General features: G+C 42.5%; 1 protein-coding gene across 1 annotated transcript in view; it reads left to right on the forward strand.

Moving 5' to 3' along the window:
• The window catches only part of CCDC170 (coiled-coil domain containing 170), a 78,960-nt gene that overhangs the window by 32,645 nt on the left and 33,107 nt on the right, over positions 1–13,208 (forward strand). Inside the window, exons 4-5 of the mRNA XM_054570124.1 lie at positions 219–363; positions 3,476–3,661. Of these exons, the coding sequence (XP_054426099.1) occupies positions 219–363; positions 3,476–3,661 (331 nt within the window). The remainder of the gene's footprint in view (positions 1–218; positions 364–3,475; positions 3,662–13,208) is intronic.

Raw genomic sequence — 13,208 nt, forward strand, 5'->3', positions numbered from 1 at the left:
TCCTTCACAGCACTGGCGTGATGATGATTCGCTGTGTCTGGGAAACCGTGTTGTGTTCAAAGTGATGGTTTCCCAAGGGGAGCTTAAGTTCTGGACTTCGTCTGACGACTGTTATGGTGCTAAAACTTGACTAATAATGGCCTTTGCTGGACTTCCTATGATCTAAAGCGCTGATCCTGACCTCCTGTTGCTTCCATTCTTTGTTATGTGCCTGATAGGAAGTGTTTAAAAGAAAATGAGGAGAATAAGAATCAAGTCTCAAAGAACTGCAGAGAACATGAGGAATTTACAGCTCAACTGCGTGACTGCTTAGATCCAGACAAGAAGAATGAAAAGACATCAGATGAAGATTTAATTCTCAAGGTGTTTGTGTGAATATTAAAACGACTATGTAGCTTTAGGGGTCATTTTGACATGTGCTGTGAAAAGAAGAGCAGTGGCTGAGTCTGGGAGTAGTGAGAGAACGGGGCATGGCCCGAGCGTGGCATTAACCGAGTTACTGGGACAAAGGGTGTCGCCTCTCTGAGCCTCAGTTCCAAGATCCTTTTTAGCATTATTTGGGATTAATTATTCTTCTGAAAGAATGAATGGTTTTTGCCTAAAATATATTTAGTTTGTCAAATACAATTAATTATTCATTTTAATGGTATGTTGTAGGAAGATTTGTTTGTTTGTTTGTTTTGAGTTAGGATAGAAACACATATACATGCAACCAAAAGCAAAAACAGTTGTGTGTCATTTTTGGAATACTTGCTGAGTATAAGTTTAAGATTAGTTTTAAAGTCCTTTTTAATATTACATGAGAGCCCCAGAATAAAAATCCTGCTTTGGGGGCAAGTTGCCCTCAAGATGGAGTTAATTGTACTGACTGAATAATTCACATGGTCCATCGTGAGTCACTAGGGCACTGGAGGTATTTGACCACTCGCGATATCTTTGCTTCTTTGTGTCTAAGCCTTTCATATCCTTACTTCCTGACAGATTCCTATGCAGCCATTCCTTTTTTGAAAAATAAAATATATTGATTTATTTTTAGAGAACGGGGAAGGGAAGGAGAAAGAAGGAGAGAATCATTGATGTGAGAGAGAAACGTGGGTCAGCTGCCTGTCACATGTGCCCCAGCTGGGGACTGAACCCACAGCCCAGGCCTGTGCCCGGACTAGGAATTGAACTGGAGACCTTTCACTTTGCAGGACGATGCCCAACCAACTGAGCCACAGCCATTCTTAAAGGCCACCTCTCAGTTTTTTTTATTAATCTGCTTCCCATGAGTCTGTGAAAGCTGGCAGTGTCCTACTTCACTGATGGGTGGCTGAGGCCAAGTCAGCCTGCTACCCTAGAGGGCAGGATGCATCTCCCCCTCCTCCTCCCTGTTGCTAACCTGTGACCAGGCCCCTGGCTGTGAAAGTCCCCCTGGAAGTGGAGTTGGGGGAAGTCTTTAAAGCCAAGTGGTGGGAAAAAGAAAAGCAAATCAAGGAGTTCTTTTCACATCACCCTTTCCCTGCGGGTATTAACCACGCCTTCTTATTGTCCGTCTTTCCGATGCTTTGCCTTGCGGGGTCTGGCTGACCTGGGGGAGACTGCCACTCCCAAGGCTGGCCAGCTCCCAGCCTGGGAGCTCCGCTTTCACCTGCCAGCCAGCCACTCCAGGGCCCGCACCCCAGCCCCTTCTGACCACGTCCCAGTGCCAGGTGCCAGACAACTGGGGCAGCCCCGGGGGCGCCGCAGAACCTGCTGAAATTATTCAAAGTAGCTCATCCTAAGTCTGCTTCTCCTACTGCATCCAGGTTTCCCCGGCCCCTCTGCCTCCTGTCCGCCCCTGGTGCTTCCCCACGTGGCTCTGCAGGGCATGCTGTGCCTTCCCCTTGGGAGCTGATCTGTCAGCCTCACCCTGCCTGAATCATAACATAACCTATAGTTTAAAACAGATATGAGGTCCCTGGAGCTTTAGCCTCCCAATTACTTGAGTAGGTACCTATTTTCTTTCTTTCTTTCTTTTTTTTTTTTTAAATCACAAGAAGGCTGCTATCTGCATCAATACTCATGAGGTGTTCCCTTGAGAAGTGGGGCAAAACCACCCCTTCAATTTAAAAATCATTGACTCTTCTGGACTTCGTGCCCCGCTGGGCACACACCATCCCAGGAATCGCGGTGGAAGAGGAGGTGTTTCTAAGAAGTTAGTTGACAGTCATTCATCCATTTCCCACATGTTCTCTGACTACTCGATGCCAGACACTGCTCTGGGTGCTGGGGATACAACGGTGACCCTGACAAGGCTAAGTCCGGGCCTTCCTAGAGCTTTCATGGTTGTGGGGTAAAGATGAGGAGGGAACACATATCCGGTACTGTCCCCCACAGAACAAGGTGCAAGGGAGGGAAACCAGTCAGGGTGGGGGATACCCAGTGAAGCCAGTGAGAGGCGTGGGGTGCTGATTTGGGTAGCCTGGCCCATGAGCGCCCCTCTGAGGTGGGGAGTTTTGAAGGATGTTGAGGGGTGAGCATTCAAATATTTGGAAAAGTGTTCAGGAGAGAGGGCCGCCCCGAATGGGGAGCAGGGCACCATGTTGGCAAATTGCCGAGGCCAAAGATCTGTCCCTTCCCCCAGGAGTCCGAACCCACGCCTGGAGCCTGCCAGCCCGAGCTCAGGTCTTCTTACATTGGCCCGGACGAGCGGCCAACTGAGCAGGAGCCACGCAGGCCTGGCTCCCTGGGGCCTCTCTCGTTTATTCCCCGTCTTTGTAAATCTCACGAACCTTACAGATGCTCCCAGTTAACTCACATGCACGACGTCGAGCCCAGAAAAAAAAGCCCTGCCCACCCCAATGATAAGCACTGTTTGAGGGTGTCACTCAGGGCTTTTCTAGGCTTATATCAATTAGGGGGATTTTTATTGATTTATTGATTGATTGATTGTTCAAATACATTTGTATTTATCTATTTATTGTTCAAATACATTTGTCTCCACCCTCCCGCCACCCCTTTCCCCCGCTCCCCTCCCGCACCTCCCTCAACCCTTTCCCACTTTGGCTTTGTCCATGGGTCCTTTATACCTGTTCAGGATTTTCGTTTTTTAAGAGCCCTGCTTCCTCCTCTCTCTCCTGCGCCCTGTGGGGTCTTGCTTGCGGTGGGTGCCCGTGGTCGAGGGCTGCTGTGACCTCTGCGACTTCTTTCATCACCTTTCCTGACTGTTGGGGGGCCAGGGTGCTCCTCCTGACCGGCAGCTTTTCGCTGAACTCTCATCATTGTGACCTCGGAGCCCCCTTTGGATTAATTTTAATTTGACGGCTGGGTCTGCCCCCCACAGCCGAGTTCAGCGGCTACTTTGAAAACACCGTCTTCTGAGCGGCTGGAGGGCAAGTGCTGCCTCCGTTTTCATATGTTAATGGCGCCTTTGGCGGGTAGGGATCCGCTGCTTGGAAAAAGTGGTGTGAGGTTATCAATTTGCATGGGACAGCTGTTACTGCTTTCTCTTCAGCTGAGGGAGCTGTGCAAGGAAAACGCCCTCGTGAAAGGACAGGTGGCTGCTCTTGAAGAGACCATAAACGTCCATGAGATGGAGGCAAAAGCCGGCCGAGAGACGATCATGCGCCTGGCGTCCGAAGTGAACACGGAGCAGAAAAAAGCTGCTTCCTGCGCTGAGCAGAGAGACCAGCGGAACCAGGTACAGCGTGTGAAGTGAGCGTGTGCGTCCGTGACCGTGTTTCCCGAGCCGAAACTGAAGCTGGGCGCAGGTGGGCGCACCTGCTTTACAGCCCGCGTCCCCGAGGCCGCTCTCCGCAGCGCGGCTGGGGCGGCGCGGGGCGCGGGGACCTCAATAGGCCATTCGATGTGTAGTTAGCAAACCAGAAAAGGAAGAAACGCGAAACACTGGAAGGCATAGTTTGTGGAGAATATTTCTGACTTTACACTATAAGGATTTAAAACATTAAAAAATAAGATTTTATTTACTTATTTTTAGAGAGAGGGGGACGGAGGAAGAGAGGGAAACATCAGTGTGTGGTTGCCTCTCCAACGCCCCCTACTGGGGACCTGGCCTGCAACCCACACCTGTGCCCTGCCTGGAATGGAACCGGTGACCCTTGGGTTCACAGACCAGCACTCAGTCCACTGAGCCACACCAGCCAGGGCAGGATTTTTAAAATTTAAGGATTTAGTTTTTTTTTGAACAAGATACAAAATTCTAAATGGACACAATGCTATATGGTGAAAAACCATTCCCATACCTACTTCCTCCAGCCACCCAGTTGTTCTCAGAGGCAATCTTTGTTAACAATTTCTTATTTACCTTTCTAGAAATGTTCCACATACATATATGTGTATACTTACTCTTCTTATTTATTTTTAACAAGGGCAACATACTCCACACACTAGCTCTTTCTCTTTTTTTAAAAAATGGTAATATATTACATGCTATCATAAACCAGGGTGCTATCAATAATCTTATTTCTTATGTGTGAGAATATATCAGTAAGACAAAATCTTAGAAGCAGACTTACTGGGTCAAGGAATATGGGTGCTGTAATTTTGAGTCATACTGCCAAAGGGAGCTGACCCTTAATTCTAAACTTTTATTTTTACAGTGAGTTGCTTGATCTTTTCTAATTAACTAGAACCTGTTTAAGCATGAGAATTAATACCGTATGTCTTCTAACACTATGTAACATTTTAATTATAATTTTAAAATTTTATGGCAAAGAAACCAATTCTGGGATTTATAATAATGACCAATTTCCAAAAGCAAAAGTGAGTTAGTGCAATCAGTTACTCAAATACAGAGGAGAGGATTAAATAGTGAAGAAGACAGAATTTTAAATTAGGTAATGACTAATGCTGAACAAGAGAGGCTTCATGAGGGGCCATGGTCCACTGGTGTCCCCCAGGCTGAGGGGGTCCTGGACTTGGTGGGGTACAGCACAGGGAGCCTTCTCCGCAGGGTCTCCTTTTGGGCCTTTCACGTCTGCAGCGACCACTGCCAAGCTGAGTGAGATGGGAGGTTGGAGTGTGAAATGACCCACAATGATGGTAGTAGTTTTCATCTCCTGCCCTCCCAAATCCCTGCATCAAAAATCCTTTTGTACCCTTGGATTTCTTCTCCTGACACATTAGCTTTGTGAAAAGAACAAAGGTTTTAACATCGTTACCAATAACTTGAGTCATTTCAAAACCCTTGTGTTGGTCAGCTTGGGTCGCCATACCAAATACCATAGACTGTGTGGCTTCAGCAACGGTTGCTTAGTTCTCGCAGTTCTGGAGGCTGGAAGTACCAGAGCAAGGTTCCTGGTGAGAGTCGGCTTCTCACTCTGCCCTCACATGGCAGACAGTGAGGAAACTCTCTGACGTGTCTTCTTACAACAGCACAGAGCCCAACATGAGGATGCCACCCTCACAACATCCTCTAAACCTAATTACCTCTCAAGGGCTCCATCTCCAAACACCATCACACCAGACATTAGGGCTTCAACATATGAATTTCAGGGGGACGCAGTTCAGTCCACAGAAATTCTCAATTACGTCAACATTTTCTCAGGAAAAAATTTAAATATATAGAAAAGGCTATGAAATATGAACACCCATCCACCAAGATGTAACAGTTGTGAGCATTTTGATATATTTGTTTTATTACTTTACACACATGTACGTGTATTTGGAGAACCACTTGAAAATAGGTTGTAGACGTTACATGTATTACATCTGGCTATTTCAGCATATGGATCCTGAGAGTATGGATATCACTTTCCATAGTAACAATACCATCTTCACACCTCGAAGTTAATAATAATGCCATGATATCATCTGTGGTGGTTTTCGAGCCCACAAGTATTTTGTCCTTTTTTTTTTTTTTTTTTTTTTGAGATGTGGAACTTAATTCCCCTGCCCTCATGTGTGGACTGGACTAAGTGACTCACATCTAATAAATAGAACATGTCACAAGGGATGGGATGTCACTTTTTGAGACTGGGTTATAAAAAGACTGTGGCTCATGTCTTAGATGCATTCTTTTGATTTTGAGTCATTGCTTTTGCCAGAAGCCAACTGCCATATGGTGAGGCCACTCTGGCAGCCCATTGTAAGGTCCATGTGGCCAGGATTTGAGGCCCATTGGCTACTATGTGAGTGAGCATGGAGCTTAATTATCCTTCAGTCGAGTCTTGAGATGACTGTAGGCCAGGTCAACAGCTTCACGTAACCTTATGAGAAACCTTGAGTCAGAAACACCCAGCTAAGTGATGCCCACATTCATGACCCCTAGGGACTGTGAGGTGATAGAAATTTGTTATATTAAGCCACTAAGTTTGGGGTAATTTGTAACATAGCAATGAATAGTCAATAATCATCTAAGAGTCCGCACTCAGATTTCATCGCTGGCTACAAGGATGTCTTTTATAGCTGTTTTCTTCCCCTAATTAGGATCCAGTCTGTTCATTCATTGCAGTTGTTGGTTATTTTTAGCGTTTCTAAAAAATAGCATTGAATTTTTGGAGAGAAGCGATGTGATTGTATCTTCATGATGTTGTTTAACTTGTTTCTCTATATCTTATGCACTTAAAGTTGCAGCTAGAGGCTGGATTGGATGCCAATTAAACCTTTTTGGCAAGAAAATTTCAATGGTAAAGTTGTATACTTCATGTTTTATCAATTGGAGGCAAATAATGTTAGAATGTTCCACTGTTGCTGACACTGTTTGATTGCCCATCTCTTTAGTGTAAAGGCATATTTTCTTTTTTTTAAAAAAGACTTTATTTATTTATTTTTAGAAAGAGGGGAAGGGAGGGAGAAAGAGAAGAAGGTAAACATCAATGTGTGCTTGCCTCTCACACACTATCATCCATTGATTCTTGTCTGGATTAACTTACATCAAGGTTGGTGGCAAAGTGATAATATCCTAATTTTACCATTCTACTTATTAGATGGCATTCTTCTGTAAAGAAACGGATTTTATTTTTTTCTTTCATTTTCTTTTCAATTCTATGGACACATGGATTTTTATTTATTACTGTGTTAAAATCAATTATTCTTCTTTTGGTGCTCAAAAGTCATCAAATTTTGCTAGCAGGAGCCCCTGCAAGATGATCTTTGAGACCTTGTAATCTGACTCCTTTCATCTTTCATTGCTTCCTTGCTTTCTGACAGAAGATGCTATCTAGGGTCACTGTAATTTTCAGACTACAGAACTAAAATTAGCCTATTCACTAAGGAGCTTTGGTTCCTTTTACTGGTGAATGGTGCTTAGAAACAAGATTTAGGCTTTAGGTATACTCATTGCTGTTGGAGATGTTATTGGTTTCAGTGGATGGAGCTAGAAATAAATTTTTAGTAATAAATTTACAATGGTATTTTAAAAAAATATGTTGTGGTGACATTGGTTAATGGAATTATACGGGTTCCAAGTATACATCTCCATGATACAGCCTCTGTATATTACATTGTGTGCCCACCACCCAAAGTCACATCTTCTGTCACCATATATTTGACCCCTTTATGCTTTACAACCCCCATCCTGCTTCCCTCTGGTGAGATAAGTCAGACAGAAAAAGTCAAGAACCATATGATTTCACTTATATGTGGGATAGAAAACTGAAAGCAACAAATGAACAAATAAGAAGAAAACAAACCAACCAAACAAAAACTCACAGTATTTTTTTAAAAATCCTGTCCCAAGGACGCTTATCATTTCTTCTAGAGAGAGAGGAAGGGGTGGGGAGTTAGACAGAGAGACAGTGTGTGGAGGAGAGAGAGAGAGAGAGATGGAGAGAGAAACATCAGTGTGAGAGAGAAATATTGATTAGTTGCCTTCTTGTATGTACCCTGACCAGGGATTGAATCCAAAGCCTGGGTATGTGCCCTAACCAGGAGTTGAACTTGCAACCTTTTGGTTGACAGTATGATGCTCCAACTAACTGAGCCACACTGGGCAGGGCCTCATGGTATTTTTAATAAAAAGTAATATTCTAGGGTTTTTTTTAAATATCTCTTTATTTTGTATCTTTTGGATCCCAACAATATTTACTCATTTGCTTTGTTGTATAATATACCTAAATTACACTTTTAACATGTTACCTATTAGTAAACCTTGTGACTGAAGTTTAAGGCTCTCACTCTTTTTGCATTAATACTCTCAGCAATCGTTAGTATGGTCAGCATTTATCAAGCACTTATTGGCATAGTCATTGTGTTATGTATTCAAACAGGTTATGTACTTTGCTCAAGTTCACACAGCAACTAAGGAGCAAAGCTGGGATTTGAACTCTGGTAGTTAAATTATTATGCTTTCATCAATAAGCCCCTTTATTTGTATATTCACAGTTATATTGCACCTACAAATCTGATGCCCAAAAATGATTTGTTAGTGGAACAACAATAGTGAGTAGCTAGTGAACGAATGACTTTAATCAATTATAAATAGTAGTTATTGGATGATCAGCCTTGAAAATTAGGAATTTAATATTTATCTATAAAAATGCATTTCTGAAGATGAGCACTAAGAAATGAAAATGTGTTAGAAGAGCACATTAAAAAAACAGAACTTGTTCCTTTCCTTACATAAGAGTCTTTACTTGTAAGTGACTGATGCAATGTTGTTCAGGCTTTGAAACACATTTGGTTTGGGATGAAGTTCCTGCCAACATAATAAAAATTGTAAAAAAAACATGTAGGCAATAAAAAATTTGTGGTCTTTAATAAAGTGCTCATTCATAGGATTATGAACCCAAAGATTTATTACTGAAAAATACTGTCAAGTGGTTTTCCCAAAACATTAATGGTCTCAGGAAGAGTCTTCATAATGCTCTCTAAAACTCTGTTTTTGAGGTAGGAAAGTTACTTTCTTCATGAAGTCCAAAACAACTGTGACGGTAGAAGAATCTGCAGGACTGGGTGTGGTTTCTACCAAACTCAGCTTTTCTGATTTTCTTAATGACTCTATGTAAGTTACTTTAGGAAAATTTCCCAAATAAAATTCAGGTGGCTTACGATATTGATAGGCATATGCTATTTAAAATCTTTGGTAGTTAATATCGAAGTATGTTTTAAAAACTATCGAAGATTGGCACCTTTTCTCTCGGCTCTCATGACATCACCCAACATTGCGAGAAGCAGCCGCTTTACCCACACAAGCCATACGCATCATGTCCTGTGGCCGCCAGGAGTTCAGATCAATGGATCAAAAGTTAAACTTACATGTTGGGTTTCAAAAGGCTTCTTTGCCTGCACACAGTTCACATTTGCTGTAATTCTCATAGCCAGGGTTGGGGCGAGGCAGGAATGTGGTCTGGGAGTCAGGCAGGCTTCAGAAGGACGTCTCTTCTGCTTTCTTGGTTGGTCTGGCAGCAGCAGTGCGCTGAAAGAGGGAAGAGCGGCAGAGAGTCACCGAGAGGAGAGAGGTTACAGGCTGGGCTCTTGGGTTTTTTATCTGGGCTCCAGCATCCTGTGGCTCTGTGATCTCAGGCATATGACTCTACCTCTTTGAACCTCAGTTTCTGGTCTGCCAAATAGGAAAATCATTGAAGGATCTATCTCTTACAGTTATTCTTAGGACTGAATGATACATGTAAAGTCCTGAGGACATGCCCGATACCTACCTGTTTCATGATCAGCTTTTTATTTTCCTTTCCTATTTTACTCAGGGATGAAGACTACAGGCATGTGGAAATAGTTCCTGAAAGTGAGAAATTATTAAACAGGGTAAATTACTAAAGAAACTAAAGGTCTCTATGCAGTCCTAGAATCATAATGCTGGACATGACCCTAAGGTCTTTGAGAGTCCAGGTCCTCTAGCTACATGTGAAACAAGAATCTTCTTTGAAACGTCTCTGTCTTGCTTGTACCCAGCCCTCCTAGAACTCCACTGGAGGCTGGGAATTCCCCACTGGACAAGGAGGCCCCCTCCTTGGGGCAGTTCTAATTGTTTGACAGTTTTTCATTGTCGCAAATGGGGATCGGGATCCCTATAACTCACGTCCACATCTTCGTTCTTTCTTTATGAAATGTCACAGAGTAAATGGAAATCCCTTCTATTATGGCCATCCTTCAAGCATTTGAAGATATTTGTCATGGATCCCTAAGTTTCAGCTTCTGGCCAAACAGCCCAGTTCTTTCAGACTTTCCTTACTTTCTAGCCCAGATTTTCCAAGCCTTCTTTCTTATCATCTGTGAGGTTGGGGGAATTCTAGACTCTGGGCAAAGGATTAAAATGAAAATAAACTCTAAAATAGTATCTGCTCATGGTATAAAAGCTGAAACTGTTGATAAGATTCCGAAGTGAAATTTCAGATCCCTTCTCCTTCTACTTCTAGCCATAGTCATGTGGCTCTGGATTTAACTTCTGATAATTGCCATTAAGACTTTAATACATTTCTGCTTCTGATTCAACAATCTGTGATAGTATCTGTAGACTTCCTGCTATAAAATATGAGGAATTAACACCTCCTACGATTTACTCCCCTCTTTCTAGTTCCTATTTTTTAAAAATATTATGGTATTTACATTGTCAAGGTTTATAATATTTATTTCTGTTCTGTAACTATAATTAAGTCTTCCAATCTTCGCCTTTAGGTTCCACCCGTGCATTTAAAATAAACTAAAACAGCATTTAAAATAACGCGGTTATGTAAGTATTTTTATTATGGGTTCAATCTTAGCCTGTGTTGCCGAACCCATTCTGTTTTGATGATTCCCCTCTTCAGGGTCCAGCTGGGAACTGTCCATGGTCCTCCAGGCACAGCCTGACCAGTTCAGGGCAGAGCGTTGACTGCAGTGAAGCCCAGGGACACCCTGGCCTCCTGGGCAGCGACCTTCATTGTCAGCTTGGCCTGAGTTTGTCAATAATGAGAATTTCAAACTTAAGCTGCATTTTTACTACTTCCCAAGGTTGGTGGCTTGGGAAAGGTCTTCCTCCTCTTGAAGCGAAATGTTGCAGTGCAGCTTCCGCTCCGCCAGGCCGTGAGCCCAGGCAGGACAGCCTCGCCCTCCCTCTGCGTGACTGTCTTTCGGGATCTAAGGCGCCCGCAGGGTGCACGTTCCGGCTCGCTCACCGCTTCCCCTCGGAACACGCCTCAGGCTTTCACCGTTCTCCTTCCTAGACGCCGAATGCGCTCCCGTGCAGCTTTTCTCAAACCGTCTGTGGGAAGGATCGCTTTTTCTTTATTTTCAATTTGTTCCTGACCAACACTTTCATTAAAAAAAAATCCGTGAAATGAATGAATAGAAAAAATGATTTAAAAAGACACAAAAAAGCCTAAGTCTGCATTTCAGGAGTCAGAAACCACAGACATAAAATGATATTTTGATAAATATAATTGGAATAAACATAGGGAAAGGAATGACATAAACCGCGCACATTCTTTTTGGAAGTGTGCATGCAGGGGTAATGCAGAGAACGCCACTGTACCGGGAGCTTGTTGTCCTTCTGCAGTTGGACCTGAACAAAAAGCAACGACTAAAATTCCCTGTTTTCTGGCCCTATACACTTGCTTTGAGGGAAAGTTTTCTCGTGATAACAAGCTAGCTTCTTGCTTGTAAACCTTTGTTGTCTTGGTTGGATTGATGACAATGCTATTTGCAGGGGCCAATGTACATTAAACTGTTTCTCTGTTTTGCTTTTAAAGCACTTACAGTGGAAAACGATTCTCAAAGGATTGTTGACACTAGAAGAGGTTTGAAAGCAGTTTCAGCAAGCCCAATATATTTATTTGTAACTTGTATCCAAAATAAAACACATGTGTTTTCAATCCATCTTCAATTATTCATCTGTAGACAGTTTTATCGGTTGATTGTGTAAAGGTACAGTTAGATTAAAATGATCTTTTGATGGAAATTTAAATTCTTTTGATGAAAGAAATGGACTGGGTTTGACATACTTTTTACTTTTGGGTAACAGTTGGCAAAAGAACCTTAAACCGTCACATGAGACGTGTTCCTGTTTGCACAACAGATACACAGCTCACACACGTGCTGTTTACACATCAGTTCCACAAAACCAGGAGGGTCTGTTCCTTGTTCAGCATCGACCTCGATCCTCTCATCCACAGAAGTTTCCTGATAACACGCGGAAGTAGATGTTGAGCAACTTGCATTTCACCTAAGTAATGAATAAGCCTTATACTGCTATATACTGTTATATATGGTAATAACCCCATAAGGTTATTAAATGAGTTGTTGCAGTAAACAAAAAAACCAATGTCAAATTGCTATAGGAATTACTAAACTTTTGCCCTTGATTTCTGAAGTTGTCTTGTTGGGACGGGAACACGCAGTTGTAGGAGACACCCTACATTTTGAATAGCACTGTTCTGGGAGGGGTTTTCCCATTGTAAAATTTGTATCCCAGCACCTAGTGCAAACTTCAGGTTTGGTTTTGTTCAAGGGAAATAGAAACAAGGAAATAGAAATAGGAGGACATCACCTCCCTTATTCTAGATACTTTGCTACTAATGCAGGCTAAGTTCAGTATGTGTGTGTATGTGTGTTCACATCACTATTAACAGAAATTTGAATGGACCTAACGAAATTCCCTGGGTGTTTTTAGAGTTGCCACTGTTTTGTTACATTTTCCTCCCACTTCTTCCCACCAGCTATAGTTTCCTTCTCTGGAGGTGATCAGAATTGGCTGTTGCCTGTGCATATTTGTGGAGAAAGTCTCTCTTTATACAGGTACAAATGGTACTAGACACATGGTTAGGCCCCTGGCTTTTTTTTACTATCTATATCTTGGAAAGCCTTTCATATCAGTGTATAAAAAGCTTCCTCAGTTCTTCTTAAGACTACATAATGTTGTGTGGGATGGATGTCTCCTAACTGTTAAACCAGTTATACCAGTATCAACAAATATTTATGTAGTACCAAATCCTCTGCTATATCATAATTGAATAACTGCATGAAACTTATTTGCCATATTCAGTAATCTACAGGTATATTTTTAGGACTGGAATTGCACGGCCACAGGAAATGTACATATTAAATTTTGTTACATATTTTGGTGTAAATGTGTTCCTATTCTACCTATTCACACTTCTGCCAGCAATGAATGAGAGTGCCTGTTTGGGGGAATTTCTGAGCTTATTTATTCACCTTAACTGCAGTAGGCAGAAGTAGCCAGCTGGTTTTTAATTCCACAGAATTTGTCTAGGGTTAGACGAACTGGGCTGGAGTCCGAGATTTTCCACCCTGGCGATTAGTCATTGTATTTTTGAGAGGCAATTTGATCTCATGCA

The sequence above is a fragment of the Pteronotus mesoamericanus genome, unplaced genomic scaffold (assembly GCF_021234165.1).
Source record: "Pteronotus mesoamericanus isolate MK-2021 breed Mesoamerican mustached bat unplaced genomic scaffold, CSHL_Meso_final contig_20, whole genome shotgun sequence".
NCBI classification, from domain to species: domain Eukaryota; kingdom Metazoa; phylum Chordata; class Mammalia; order Chiroptera; family Mormoopidae; genus Pteronotus; species Pteronotus mesoamericanus.